The sequence below is a fragment of the Fukomys damarensis genome, unplaced genomic scaffold, assembly GCF_012274545.1.
Source record: "Fukomys damarensis isolate Sample0158 unplaced genomic scaffold, DMR_v1.0_HiC HiC_scaffold_13, whole genome shotgun sequence".
Classification (NCBI taxonomy): Eukaryota; Metazoa; Chordata; class Mammalia; order Rodentia; family Bathyergidae; genus Fukomys; species Fukomys damarensis.
The window spans coordinates 29,007,593-29,023,066 of record NW_022900925.1 but is presented as its reverse complement, the minus strand read 5'-3'; the positions used below and the strand labels follow the sequence as shown (position 1 = coordinate 29,023,066).

General features: G+C 40.9%; 1 protein-coding gene across 1 annotated transcript in view; it reads left to right on the top strand.

Moving 5' to 3' along the window:
• Positions 1–15,474, top strand: part of Ankfn1 (ankyrin repeat and fibronectin type III domain containing 1) — a 449,198-nt gene that overhangs the window by 276,414 nt on the left and 157,310 nt on the right. Inside the window, exon 8 of the mRNA XM_033762964.1 lies at positions 11,284–11,418. Coding sequence (XP_033618855.1) covers positions 11,284–11,418 — 135 coding nt within the window. The remainder of the gene's footprint in view (positions 1–11,283; positions 11,419–15,474) is intronic.

Genomic DNA, 15,474 nt, shown 5'->3' with positions numbered 1-15,474 from the left:
ATTTTTTTTTGCTTTCTCAGATTTTTTTTCTTTTCCCTTATTTCCTTTCCCCTACCCTTCCCGCTTCCCCTGCACCTTTAGCCCTTTTCTTCCTATTTCACATTGTCAATTATTCCTGAGTGTTATGTACACTAGCTGTTGAATACAAAAGAGATGTTTCAATTAGGCTGTAAGCAGTGGAAGTGTGGGATAGTGCTTTATAAGACAAATTCATAGAGAACAGTTAAAGAGCTACAAAATAGAGAATATGTACTTAGGGGTTCAGGGGGTTGGGAAATGACACAAGAACTAAAGTAACCAGAAAAAAATTTGATTTTTGTTTTGATTTCTTTTCTTTTTCTCATTGAGTTTATTAGTACATTTTAGGTATACAGTACAGTTACATTCATTATTGGGATCTTGTACCTTTACATGACAGGTCTTGGTTCTCATTTTTGCCCCTTGTCCTTGCCCTCCCTCTGCTTTGTATTTGAAGAGTAAGTTGGAGTGTTCAGGTGCTGCGTAACACTGAAACACTGTGACTTCCGTTTCCAATAAATAGGAGGCTACCCTGAATGAAACGGCACCACAGAGGGAAGAAGGAAGGTGCCTGATGCTGTCATTTTAATCCTCTTTGAGAAAATTCTTGGATTTTCTCTCCAAATAATGAATGAATTCAATAAACCATTGAGCCTCTAACCCCATTCACGGCTTCACTGTCTGGGGTGATACCTCTAGTAGGTCTGACAGTGCTGAGGAAGAACTGCTGGGGGACTTGGCACCTGCAGTGCTTGAGAAAGCCCTGCTGGACAATCTGACAAAGTGGCCGAGCACCTCATTCAGAACCTCTGGTGTCCAGCCTCGTGGGAGCTCAGAGTCTGGGACAGAGGGAAGAAGAGAAATGGGACAGGAGCCAGAAGACAGGAAAACCGGGCCAGCAATCCAAGGACTGAGCCAACATCTGGGAGACCAAGACTGGAATAATAGAGATGAGAGCAAAAATTAATGAGATGGATCCTTAAAGCTTTCTTAAACAGTACAGCTACAACTTCCTTAGCTTTCAATTTTTCCATTGTTTTCTTCTCCAATTCATTAAACGTCTCTTTGCAGCTGTGTGTTTTAGGTCAGATACCCTTGACATTTGTACAGCAAACATGATCTGGCATTTTTAGAAGAATGGAAGTTTTTCCTCTCAGCTGAGAGTAGTTTTAATGGGAGAAGTGGCATTTATAGTCCGGTCTAACTGATAGGGTGGACTGTTACTGCCTTTATAATTACTGGGCCTTATCTCTCAGCCATGGGCCTTCAGTACTATGTTTGAATGTGCAAATACAGTAACTTCCTCACTCCTCCTTCACCTTAATATTCTCCGTTCTCACTGTGACAAAATTATAGAGGATTCTCCTTCAATACTAAGATTTGCCACTCTGAAATCGGGGAGATAAACTGAGGGATTTGTCAGATTGACAAGGGTAGAAAGATGAGCAACAAGGCAGCAGAATGGGTCGGAAGGCGTTCAGTGTCATCTAAGGGCTCCTGTCTATGCAGTAAATGTTAGAGCACATGGAAAGCAGAGAAAGTCTCCTTAAAGATTTGTTTCTATAGCAGTTCACTGAGGCTGGGAGACCCTTTCTGAACTTTGGTCTTCAGGTCCTACAATTCATTGTAGGCCTGGGCTCAAACTCCACTCAGAAATATTTCTGGAAGCATTTAGAAAAACCCATTTTGATTGGAACTCAGGAGAAAAAATTTAAGCGTGGGTAGAAAGAGGAGAATTTTCTCTACAGCTTGACTGAGCACCCGAACTACCCAGACCCTTCCACAAATCACCATCCTCCAGATGGCCACTAGAATAATCAAAGGGGCAAATGCTTGTGTTTTATGGTAAGCAAGTAGGTGAAAAGTACCAGTCTTACCAACAGAAACATCGTCTTGGTTTTATCAAAGACAACATAAACAACTGCAGAGTTCTATTAACGAGGAAATGTCTACATTAGTTGTTATTTTTAGAGAGAAAACATTTCCTAATAAAGAACTTGTTTAAAGCAGATTTCAGGGGGCTCTGGGGAAAGAGTGGTTACATATATTGAATATACTGACTCTGTAGCATTGGAACATATCAATACAAACCAAGAGACGCTGGGCAGAAATAAAACCTGATGTGTTTGTGGCAGAACGTCAATCTCTGAGCTAAGTGCTCCATCAGGCTCTTGGTTGCATAGCATATGAGCACCGGAAATGGTCCTTAGATCACCTAGTTTGATCTCCTTTCTTAATAAAGAAGAAAGTTGAATGTTTTATAAAAAAGAAGCCAGGTGAATATTCAAGAAGAGTTTAGCTGCTGTCAAGAGACATGGAAAGTCAACCTGCCTAGAACCTTACATAGAAAGGGAAACTCCACCTGTCCTTGTCTTGACTCCTAGGGAAGGTGTGAATCCCACCCACCCAGTTAACGTTTGTTTGCTGGACTGTTACTCATTTTCAGGGTAAGGACTTCTTGTCCTACCCTGGACTTCCTTCAGGAAGACCATTGTGGAATGTTTGTTTAGAGGGCCAGGATTTGAATTTCTACTCCTTGTCAGGTAGAAAAAGAAAAGAAAAGAAAAGAAAAAAAGAAAAGAAAAGAAAAGAAAAGAAAAGAAAAGAAAAGAAGGAAGGAAGGAAAGGGAAAAAAAAGACAGGTACAGGAGGAGAGAGACTTCAGCAATGCTAGGACCAGCAGAAGACCACGCTCTTTCTTCCTACTTTGTTGTTGTTATTGTTGTTTTCCTGAGGGCCTAGGAGTATCAGGTTTATCACCAGCACTGGGACTGGGAATGTGGCAGACAACATGATAACAATTTCCTTCCTGGCCTGTCCCTGAATGGCCAGCACAGTCAACACGTAATCAGACCATCTACAGCTGTACTGTTGCTGTTGACAACTTCATTATACCCATGATATTCAACTGGGTATTTCATTTCCCGAGCAGGGCAATATCTCCTAATATGCCTAATGGGTTGAGTGTAATTTTATAAGCTTTTGAAGATTAATGTGTCCCCCCACCGCCATAGCCACCTTGTGCTTAGCTTTGCCCTAATTTGGGAAACAATGATGACTACCATTAGGAAACAGCATTGCCCTGTTCAGCTTTTTAATGTGTATTGGGTGTGCAAACCACAAAGGCAGGAAATATGAGTGACTGGAATGATACATTTTATGTCGGTTACTTAATATCCCTGGTAACTGCTTTTGTGCTTATCTCTGCATTTAACCTTCATATAAGGTCTCACCAAGGATATAAAATAAATTTTATGAAATTAGTCAATTCTAGGTCCTGGGAGTGAAGTGGGCTTTGGTATGATATGCTTACAGTTAGGAATGCTCTAGGAAAAGAATGAACCAGATTAAAACTAAGAAATGTGATCTGTGAATCCTGTCTAACACTCAAGCTGCAAGTTTTCTTTAAGCCAGACAGAGATATAAACTGTATACCCTCTTTAACTTTGGGCTGAGTCCTACCCTCATGAGTATGTTGATCCAGTAGGAAGGTAGATAGAGGCCACATAACTGGGATGACTATACTGAGAGATCCAGCATAGTTACAAACACCACAGTGACAGAGGAGAAAGACATTCATTCACTTGGGGACATAAATGACAAGTGAATACACTGTCTCAGTGCCTGCCGCCTTCCTTAGTCCACCAGCCAATTTGATTTTTTTTTTAAAGAGAATCTAGTCTCCTGAGAATCTGACTTGACTCAACTTCTTGCCTAGGAGAGTTAGGGATCATCTGATTTCTAAGTGCTTCTTGGTCATCATTGATGGTGATGAAAATGGAGAAGCCAGTACAAAGAATTCTTCAGTATTTTTCTTTTATCCTTTTATCTACCATGGAACCTGTTTTCTTGACTTTGCGAAATTAAATTCTACTAGACAGACTCCTGTCAGCAGCTAGAAAACAGAAGTTGACCCTGAGCCAATATTTTGAACTACAAATATTTTTGCAGATTTTTTTTTTTCAGTACTGAGAATTGACCCCAGGTCCTCACATAAGCTAGGCAAGTACCCTAACCCTGAGCTACATCCCTAGCATACTACAGATGTTTGGCCATTATAATTTATTTTTTAAAAAAGGAAAAGAAAGATGAGGAAGAGAAATATAGGTAGGGGAGGAAGAAGGGCCTCCCTAAACTTAAGCAGTCTTATCCTTCAATATTTTGACTCATCAGTGTGACCACTTTGAGCTGTCTATTGAACACGGACCGCATGGGCTCATTTTCATGCTTGCTACTAAAGCTCCTATAATGTGATAGGTAGGTGTACATGTCCATAGGACTTTGGAGAAACTGAAACTACACATCCTGTTCACTATTTTATTCTCTTAATCTAAGCAATCTTTTGCTAGTTTATGAATTATCAAATCTTAGATCTTTAACTAGTTCACTTTAAAATAATTTGAAAATTCTGCACAACATTCTGAAAGTAGCCAAGGACCCAAAAAGTATCTTTGGTTTTCAATTCCCAACAAAAGGCCTCCCTAAAGGAAAGGCCAAAATGGGTAGCATAAACGGGGAAGGCTCCCAGTGCTTCTGCCTCTACCACAGCCCCTCTCCAGTCCCAGTCTCACTGGACTGAGGCATGAGTGAGACCTCACTAGCAACCCATTTGTGGCACACACTGTTCCTCACACCCAAATCCAGGGGCATCAGAGAGGATAGATGGCCTTGGGGATGGCGTGAGGAGTAGCAACCTGTGCGGACTCCTCTTGAGATTTAGGTGAATACTGCCACCTATTGATAGGTGAAACATATGCTCCAATTCTGACCAACCTGACCTCATGCTAAGGCTTATCAGAAGCAGATCTCATTACACAATTGGCCAGAAGATCTTAACAGCTCGAAGTTCATAATTCTCAATGCGTCTGTCTGTTACACTCATTTAAAATGACTCACAAAATGTATTTCGCTAAGAGGCAAAGGAAATATTAATACGGTGAGTTTACAGTCTGAGACCTGGGTTTGAGTCTCACCTCAGCCCCTAAGTGCACATAAATGAGCTGATCTCTCTGAACTTTAGTTTCCCCATCAATAAAAAGTGGATAATCCTACTTTGTAAGGTGTGAGAATTCAGTGACATGAGTGCATGGCACACAGGTCTGTGATCACTGGCAGCTTTCGGTATTATTTTTCCATTGAACTGTTAGAAGTAACTATTTGGGATGCAATGCTTGGTAATATGACAAACCACATCACGTATCAGTCTCTGATGAACTCACCCACGTGGGTCAATTATCCTTAGGCAACGCTCCTTGTCTGGTAGGCTATCTTTGACATCCAAAATTAGGACAGTGTGAACATAAATATTGAAACTTTAAGTGTGCCAATTGAGAAAATGAGGATAAATGGGCTTCATTACTGAACGTCTCCTGACTGCACTGGAGGATATATGGGGTTGAGGCGATAAAGAATTATGATAAAACTTTGGAGCTGCGTATAAATGGGGCTTTGTGACCTGCTGGATAAAGTTGAGGCTGAGAGGCAGACCTAGGAGGCTCACATTCCTTCCTCGGCATGGTGTGGGGGATCATGAGCTCCTGCAGACAATAGCGGATTCATGGCTGGAGAATTCTAATGATGACTGAAAGGAGGGGGCAGCCAGAACAAGAAGACTTTTCAGCAGTGCGGACTCTTGATTATCACACCGGCGCTCTAGCCCCGGCGAGAGGCTGTGGGGAGGATGCCTGAAGCTGTTCTTGGAAAGCTCTCCTCGAAGTGTTTGCAACCTCCTTAAGAGAATCCCACTTCTCAAAAATGCAACACTGGAAAATCTCCCATGATTAGTTCAGATAAACACTCTGTCATCGACTCACCCGAGAAGAAATATGGACCAGCTTTTTTCAAAGAGTCCTTTTGAATGCCATGTGTCTAGGCTTCCAAGACTTAGAGAAAAATTCCAAAAGACTGTTTCTCAGGATACTTTTGGACTGTTCCTTTTAGTCTGGAAGGTCAACTGGGGCTTAAAACAAAATAATCAAGAAATAACATGCCTCTGAACAGTCTGCACCTTTTGAAAAGGTCTCTTCTGGATTGAATAGCCATTGCCCTCCCCAACCTCTTTCTTTTTTCTTTGGGGCTTAGAAATGGAAAGGGAGGAGGAGGAAGAGTGTCACATTCATTACTAACAACTTCGCACATAATAAGTATGTTCAGCTACACCCTGGGGTGTTCGTTTTCTTTTCCTACTTTTTGGCCCCCTTTTTAGCTGCTTTTGATAAAATAGCACATTTTATTTTTGAAGAAAGAATCAGAGCCATTATTGAGCAGCCGCACCCTTAAGGAAGGTCAAGAGATTAGAGAGCGGAAGTAGGCTGGCCAGGCTCTTTGCTGACCACAGTGAGGGACGGCCACTTTCTTCTCATAATTTGCTTTTGAGATGTTAATGAAAAGGCACTACCCACCAAAAAAAAGTTAAATGTTGTATTGTTAGGAAACAGCCATCAAAAAGTAATCAATTCAAATGTATGTCTTACAAACAAACCGCATATAACTAACTGCAGGGCAGACGCGCATCTGCAGTGATGTATGGACATTCTGAAAATATGGGCAGGATTTGGGGGCGAGAGTAGGCATTACTGGCTATCGAGATTGACGGACTCTGGCCTAATTTCACAAGTATTCTGAAATCCTAAGCACTACATTTTACAAATCAAAGAAGCGTATGCTAAAAGGAGCCTTTAAATTAAACTTGGGCAACTCTCTCATTCTACTCGTGGAAAAACTGAGGCCTGATGATAGAAAGTAACGTTCCCAAGGTCATGTAGCAAGGGGAGAGAGTCTGGAAGATTCAAACTCAAACTCTCCATCCCTTAACCCATGTTCTTTCCACTGAGCTAAACAACTCCATCTGAGGGGAATGGGCAAACTCTCATCCTGAAGGAGAAAGTCTTCTTTGGGAAGAAACTGCACCACCGCCATCACCTTCCACAAATGGCCCTGCAGACTGTTCCAGGCAGGCCACAGTTACAGCCTTGACTGACTCCTTCAAAGCACTCTAGGCACATTGTTGTGCCTCCAAGGACTCTGCTGCCTGTTCTTTTCTCTAGCTTAAAAGAGTGCACAGACCATGAATGCCCAAACTGCCTCTATGTTCATGCCCTGGAATCATTAACATTGGGACCTATAGGCTAAAACTTTAAAAAATCACCTTCAATTCCCCCCCATCCTCTCCAGTTCCTACCCTTCACTAGGTCTGTAAGTTCTATGTCTGCACTTCACTTTCATTCCCTGATTTCTATTTTCACGTGCCCCCACCAAAAGTGTCTTTCTCCGTGCAGGTTCTAACTATTTTGGTTCATTGTTCACAACGGCTAGCCTAGAGGGCTCTTATTCAACTGCACTGCTAGTCTCCTCAAATTCCTGTCATCTGTATCACAAACTCTAGACTCCTTAAAATAGCACTGAAGTTCTCCCCAGTCCATCCCTGGTCTACATTTTGAGCCAGGTTCCATTCGATCAGCTCATTCCAGTCCTGTCCACCGGACTTCTTGCCCTTCCAGGAGCTCCGTGCCTTGGTTTCCTTCCCATCTCTTCTTTTCAACCTACAGGAGTCTTTGCTCCTCCACATCCAGTTCAGATGCAACCTTCTCTGTGAATCATCCCTAGGCATCCCACAAGGGTATGATAATTATTTTATGCTCCCTTAGCACTCTGCTCAGACTTTCAGAAGTGGCACTTGTTTAATTCTACCTTGGAATCAGTTGCATCTCTCTAAGTAGATCTCTTCTATCTTTGAAAAACGCTTCACCTAATATTTTACATATAATAAACGTTTTTATTTCTTAATATTCATTGAGCACTTACTAGCTGCAAGGCATTAGGCCAGGAAGTATAAGGGCTAGAGGAAGAAGTCTGTTATTTTTTTAATGCAACCTCTTTCTTCAAAGGAGCTAATCAGTAAGGCACAATAACAAATAACCTAAGCAAGTGAAATAACTGTGGGGGTGGAATTGGGTGGAGGGGAAGTTCTGAGTATGGAACAAACATTCTCAGTGTTCCTAATGAGAACACTGGCGTTATGACTGGGAGGGAGGGGTGATGGGAAGAGGAGAGGGAAAAAAATAGCAAGACTGCTTTTAGATTCCATGTCTATGCTGTAGTCTTTAGGTCTGACTGATCTAAGTCATCCTTCCCCTCAAACCAGAGAAATTATCCTAAATCAAGACTGATCAATTAACTCCTTGTTCAAATGTTTGCTGTTCAATGAATCAAGCATCAGTAATTGCAGTCATATGAGAAGAGTTATGGAGAATACCAGTTTGTAGAGGTGACACAAAATCCAGGAAAAAAAACTGGAGAACAAAATGGAAGGACGTTCTGTAAAAGTGCAGGAGGAAGGTAAAATAAGATTGATCAGTATGGGTTGAAGCTGATCAAGAAAAATCAAAGGAGAGGAGCCATTTGTGGATAGCCACTTGGTAAGAAAAATTCGATGTATCAAAAGAACTCTGAGCTCGTTTCAATTCTGAAACCCTCCATTACTCTTGGAGGGGGATTTATTCATCTAGGCACTGCACACACATTCAACACATCAACAAAACACTAAACATGTGTTGAGTGCCTTCAAGTTGCCAGGAATTCTGTGAGACATGGAAAACACACTAGTTGAATAAGAAACTTTGCACTTAAAACTCTTACAATATAATGCAGATGACTGAAATGAAGTAAATGAAATAAAATGTGATGGATGTAATGATGGGAGTATCAGACACCACACTCTCAGACCATAGAACAGAGAACCGAAGAGCCTAAGGGCTAGGAAAATGTCCTTGAGGTGTGATATGTAAGCCAAGGCTCCAAGGCTATGTAGAAGTTAGCCAGACAAAGGGGACTGAACCTCCAGGCAGAAGAATAGCATACGCAAAGGTGTAAAGAGAGAATCTGTCCTGTCCAAGGAGCTGAAACCGATTTGAAATAAAACGACAGCAAGTAGAAAAGTGGTGAGAATTTAGGACAGAGAAGAAAACTAGATCAAAGTGTAGAGAATACTCCTAAGATATGTCAAGGAATTTATACTTCATCAATAGGTTCTGAGAAACATTAAAGTGGGTGACACCATGGATCTAACCTACTAAGTATGTAAAAGAAATGGCTTGAAGAGTAGGCTAGTGAAAGAATGAACTAAAGGCTCTACTTTGCAATGGGCTGGACATTTGCACTTACACGAGTACAGATTAAATATTCTTTATCTAAAAAGCTTGGGACGAGAAGGGTTTTAGATTTCAGATTTTGGAATAGCTCTATATTCATACTGAGATATCTTGGGGCTAGGGATGGAAGTCCAAAAAAGAAATGCATTTATGTTCCATATACACCTTATACACATAGTCTGAAAGTAATTTATGTAATATTTTAAATATTTTTGTGCATGACATGTTTTGTGCTGTGGAGTATTTCACTCATAGTGTCATGAATTTTGAAGTATTTGACGTATTTTGATTTTCAGATTAGGGTACTCAGTATGTGTATTTGCTCCAAGAAAAGGTATAGTGGTGACAAAGGCATTGTCCCCTTAATTCTGCAAAGGAGATTGAGCTCATGCCCCTAGAAGCAGCACCTGACTGTAGTCATGTTACTCAGTCACCTGTTTGGGCCCAGCAGCTAGAACATAAAGTAAATCTGCATCAAAGCCATTTTTTTTCTAGATGCTAGGGTAAAACATTTTAACCAAAAATCATTTCAACTTAAGCTGCAAAGGAATAGACTGATCCTTTCTTAATCCTTCATGGAAAAAAAAATAGCCGCTTGAAACTCAAGGGCATGAATATTCCCAAATTAGATTATTCGTAGCAATGCTACATGAACAAGTAAGTCCAAGGCAGAAGGGGTGAACAAATATTTTCAGAGAGAGATATTTTATCTTTTTGAAAAAATAGAAAAGGTAAGATAATTGTGAAAAGCTACACAAAGTTCTTCTCTTGAAATTCCAAGTTTTCTGCGTCACTGAGTCATGTCTCAGCTCCCAGCTCTGGAATAGCCACCTGTCAGAGCAAGTGAGCTGCCAGGAAGCATGGTGTCTCTATAAAGAGAGGGACTTTCACATATACAAAATCCCATTCTCAGGATTCTAGGTAATTATCAAGCCAAAGACTAACACACTACCCTATTGCTTACAAGCAAGAGATTCTCTAGATTTACCTCAGAGCCACATTTCCAATTTAGGAGTTAAAGATCTGGCTTCAGGCATAACTAACAGACGAGACTCAGTGCATGGGAGGAGGGACCAAAATTATTTCTGAAGTCATCAAGAAAGCTAAGCATTCATTTGCCAAAGAGGTATCTGAATAGAGCTTTAGAAAGATTCTTAATGCCGTTGCCAGGGCTGTGTGTGTGTGTGTGTGTGTGTGTGTGTGTGTGTGTGTGTGCGTGTTATTCATACTATTCATACTATTTGTCAGAAAAGCCTCCCTAACATAATCAGCAGCAAGAACAGGTCATTGGACATTTTATATCAGATAGAAACATAGAAGTGCCTACACATGTGGCTTTCTAGGAAACTCATTTTGTGTTTCATTCGTCATATAAAGCATAACATCATGATAGGAGCCAGGTACACCATTTGTGGCTATCACAGAGCACAGAACCTTCCTCCCAAGACAGAGCTTCTCCATCCTAAGTCTCATGTCTGGTAACTACTTTTTCATACCTGCTTAGACAAAAACTTGAGCCTAGACTGAACAGCCCTGACTAGATTTAGAGCTTCCTTGCAGTGCCCCCTCACTATTGCCAGGAGCACATAAGGGATTGCACAGGTGCTCTACAGTGAGGGCATGTGGCTGCCACCTGTGTGCTTCTCTAGTCCCCAGCAGTGGGCTCGCTGTCCCAGAAGAGCTATCGTCACAGATTGCTGGATAGGATCTTAGTTGCCAAATGACAGTTCTGCCCCTGCCTTTTATGCAGTGAAAAGCTAAGTGGCTGCTTCGCTGTCCTTTTGCATACCTCTGAGTGATAGTCAGTTACGATTCAGTATTGTGTGCCAGGGAGCTTGTTCCCGCATGCCACCCCGCATGGTTCTCACAGATACAATAGGCTAAGCACACGGAAGTCATGGCATTCTTTTCCTACATGCATACAAGCTTGAGAAATCAAGCTTTCCCCAGGCTGCAGACCGGAGAATACACCTAGATTCTGAGCCAAGCCGTTTCCTCCTCCCCTCCTTATCCCATGCATCATTTGTGTTTTTATTTTGCATTAAAAGTAGCTTAGTGATCATGGACTTCAGCTCTTGCTCGTAGTGATCCTGTTCGCATTTTATTCCTGACACAGAATAGGAAGGAGGTTCGCTTGTTTTGCGCAGAAGCTGAGCCACAGGAGAAAGCAGAGCCAATGTGATTTATTGAATGAAAGCACTGGACAATTATCAACAACTTGTTCCTCTGCTGCCTCGAGCAACCTAAGCTGGTAAGTCAAATTTATTGTTGTCTTTCTTCATGTGTGGGGCTTTCTTAGTCACTGATTATTTTTTAAATGTGTTTGTGTTGCTATGGTGTAAAGGATACTAAAAAAAAATCTGCATCTTCCAAAGTTAGGTGCAGGCGGTCCACGAAGAATGCAACCAAGCATTCACACAGCAGTCTGCGATAGCACACCACATCCATGTGAAGGGACAAGGATGGGGGTGGGACGTCCCGTTTCTGATAACTGGGCAATCTCTTTGCAGCGAGCTTAATCACACTAAGTGTTTACATAACTGAATAGCATTAGCCATAAAAAATAAATTATTCTTTTGTTGTATACAAGCGTTTTCCCAGTCAGGTTCCTGAGTCCCTACAAAATACCTGTGGGTTCAGGTAAAGGATGGGCCTCAACATGCTGATAATCCTGAATACAAACCCTGGAATGTCACTATGTCTAGTTCAGTTTGCAGGCTGGACATGCCGAGTGTAAGGCCAGCAGTCTGTCTGTCCTGGATGAGCATGTCCATAAATAACATCGTGATCACAGTGTTAAGGGTACTTGCCCGAGGAACACGACGAACACGCACTCACGCTCTTGTTTGACCCACTGTCTCTTTTGGACCTATGTTTCTTAAGTCTTTTCTTCTGTTAATTATATGAGTGGTAGAATGCAATGGATTCAAAGTGGGATATTGTAAGGATATTGTGCTGGTTGCTGGCTTGGCTAAAACCTCCTGGAGTACCGCTGAAAGGATGAGTTTGTTTCTGTACAGGGTTCCATACATTCCCATACTCCTGAGTTCTTCATTTCCTAAGTGGAATGTAGTTAACCTCTGAAGAGGGGAAAAATAAATGGAGAAAGACATTGTTTTTCCCTCCCTGTAGCACTCTCCTTAGTCTTTTGTTTGCCTGGCTACTACAAAAGTTTATGGCAGCCCCAATCCATCTCTGGTAAGGTCAGAGTCCATATAAATGTTGTATAGAGTTTAAAGTCTTGGGTGCACTCTGTCTGCCACATATCATGGGTCATACAGATGAAGTTGTGGCCTTGGGTGCTGACAAAGATAGATGATGTTAGAACAGTTAGCAGCATGATTCTCTAAATAAAAACTGAAGTTGGGAAATCTGAGAGATGGGTGAAGTTTTGCTTAGTAGGAAGGATCCTTATGCCACTTAATCATAAGGGTCAAAGAACACATGCTAAATTCAATTAAAATATGTGTTCATGAGGTACTAGTTTAAGCTCTTTGGTTAAAGGATTCATTAGGTAATCAGGATCATTGTCCACACTCTTTAATCCAGAAATTGGCAGAGGAGAGTATACATGGGGATGAGTGGCTGTATGTTCCTTCTCTCAACTATAGAACAAGAGCACTCAAAAGAAAGCATGATCAAACTTAAGCAGTAAGAGGGGAAAACAGAGATGAAGAATGGCATTTTAAAAAATCAAACTCACATAAATAGACTTTCAAATAATCAGGACCTTTTTCAATATTGATCAGTAGTAACTGAATTTCTATGCTTATAATTCCAAGATCCTAAAGATCTTCAATATTTTGAAATAAACATACAAGTATTTTTAGGGGGAGAAGTGCAGGTATGGGTAGACTGCATGTAAAGAACTTAGAATAACTTTCAGTTGCTCAAGTTACCCCCACATCCCTACACTTAGAATTAGCAGCTGTAAATGTGCTAGGACTTGAGTCCTGGAAGATTTATTTGCCAAAAAAAAAGTTTGACCCCTCTCCAGGATTATGGTACCTGAAATTCTTTCAATAATGATGCAGTTAGATATTGCTGTCTTTTGTAGAGCACAAACAGTCTTATTAGAAGAAATAACAAATTAAATCATGATATCATAAATGCATATATTATAATTTTCTACCTCAAGAGTACTCCAAAGAATGTTAAATTATTATTACGTTAATTAGTGTGCTTTCTATTTACTTGCTACCTCTCTCCTAGAATTTCCTTTATAATTATTCTTTCACTCTTGATAGGAAAAGTAAGCACTCTTTAGGGCAAGGTATTTCCTTCTTTTTTATGGAATGCTTGTATTAGACAATACCACCTTAGGATTTTACAGTTCCTTGTGAGTCACAAGTGAAATACCAAACTTACTATACTTTGCCCTTTGAAACTCATGTTTTTCATATCCCTTTTTTATTTGGTTTGTTTAAAATTCTTAGTTGATCCATGATGCACCCAGTCACCCAATCAGACTCACAGAATTTATCTTGAGGTTTGCTGATTCCTTCAGCTTCTCCATCTAACGCCTATCACAGTGTGGTCCATTTTGCTCCCTTTGTCTTTTCAATCTGTCCAGCTCTGTCCGTCCTTGTTGCCAAAGCTGTAGTTTCCAGTTCTCATGTGTTTATTTTTTTAGAAATTCATACTTGTTTATCCCCACCACTATTCCCACACCCCTTCCCCTTCAAACAATCCTCACAACTGTAAAATTGCAAGTCTCAACTTTCAAAAACTATGTTTTGTTTTTAACTGACACATTATAATTGTACATATTTACAGGGTACGGTGTGACACTGCAACAATACATGTACAATGAGCGGATCAAGGTAAATAGTATATCACTTAGGATCTCCAGTGCTTTTTGTGCACAGGTTAAAGTCTATGCTTATCATGTCCGTGATGATTTGGCCCTCCTACCTCTCCAGGTATCTTCCCAAGGTCATACCAAGGTTGGTGAAATGTACCACTGTGCATGTCACAGCCCAAAGAACTTCCATTCTCCCTGCCTCCAGCACTCACCGACCAGCCAAGGCATGACCTTCTCCATCTCTAGTGCCTAACCTGAGCTGTTCTATCTGGAATGACCCTTTCAATCTTTGCCAGTTAATTCATCATTCATCACCCTAAATCTGTTCTCCGGCCTGTTTCCCACCACTTTTCCCGTGACCCCCTCCTATCTCCCACAAAGTCAACCACTCACCTTTCTGTGCTTAGGCTTTTTGAGAGAAATGTTTAACGTTAAAAAAAAAATAGATATAGACCCACATTGCCTGTGAGTCCAAGTTCTGTATGCCTCAATTTCTTACAATATAAAATGGAGATATTAGTCCTTCCTTCAGAGAGCTATTATAGGATATAAAAAGTTGATCATGTAAAGTCATTGCAATGGACTAAATGCTTATGCTCCACCCCCATTCATATGTGGAAATCCTAACTCTCAGCTTGATGGTTTTAGGAAGTGAGGCCTTTGGAAAGTAACAGGTTCATGAGGGCAGAGCCCTCCTGCAGGAATTAGTGCCCTCATAAAAGAGACCCCAGGGAGCTAACCAGCCTCTTCCACTGTGTGAGGTCACAGCAAGAAGACTCAATGAACCAAAAAGCAGTCTTCATCAGACACTGACTCTAAAGGCAGTTTGATCTTGTATTTTCTAGCTTCCAGAACTGTGCAATATAAATTTCTGCTGTTATAGGGTACCCAAGTTTATTATAGGAACCTATACAGACTAAAAGTGGCATTATTTTAAATATTGTCTGTCTCACAGAAAGTGGTAGAGAACTACATACTACCGTTACTATTTCATGATTTCACACACTACACTATTTCATAATTATGTATTTTTATCACTGCCTTCCTTTCTAACTTTAAGCTCTTTGGACACAGGTAGGGTAACCAACTTATCTTAATTTCCCTAAATTTTTGCCAGTGTTAGCGAAAGTCTTGCATCTTGGGGACCTACTTAAATCCAGGCAAACCAAGATAGTTGGTTTCTCTATGTTTGCCCCAACCTTGTTCTGCTGTGGGTTCCCAGGATCTACTACAGATTACATAGGTTACCAAGGAGATCACTGATAAGCATTTGTTGAACTATAGAATCGATACTGTCTTTTCACCTTCTTTCCCTTAAGTATATGGTTAAAACTTCAAAAATCAGTCATCTGGACCAGGGATTTAGCTCAGTGGTGGTACCCCACCTGCCTTGCAAGGGCAAGGTCCTGAGTTTGATCCCCAGTACCAAAAAAACAAAAATCATTCTTCTCCCTGCTATGGAGTCACAACTGACATTTGAAACTTAGTAATGGAAATATATAT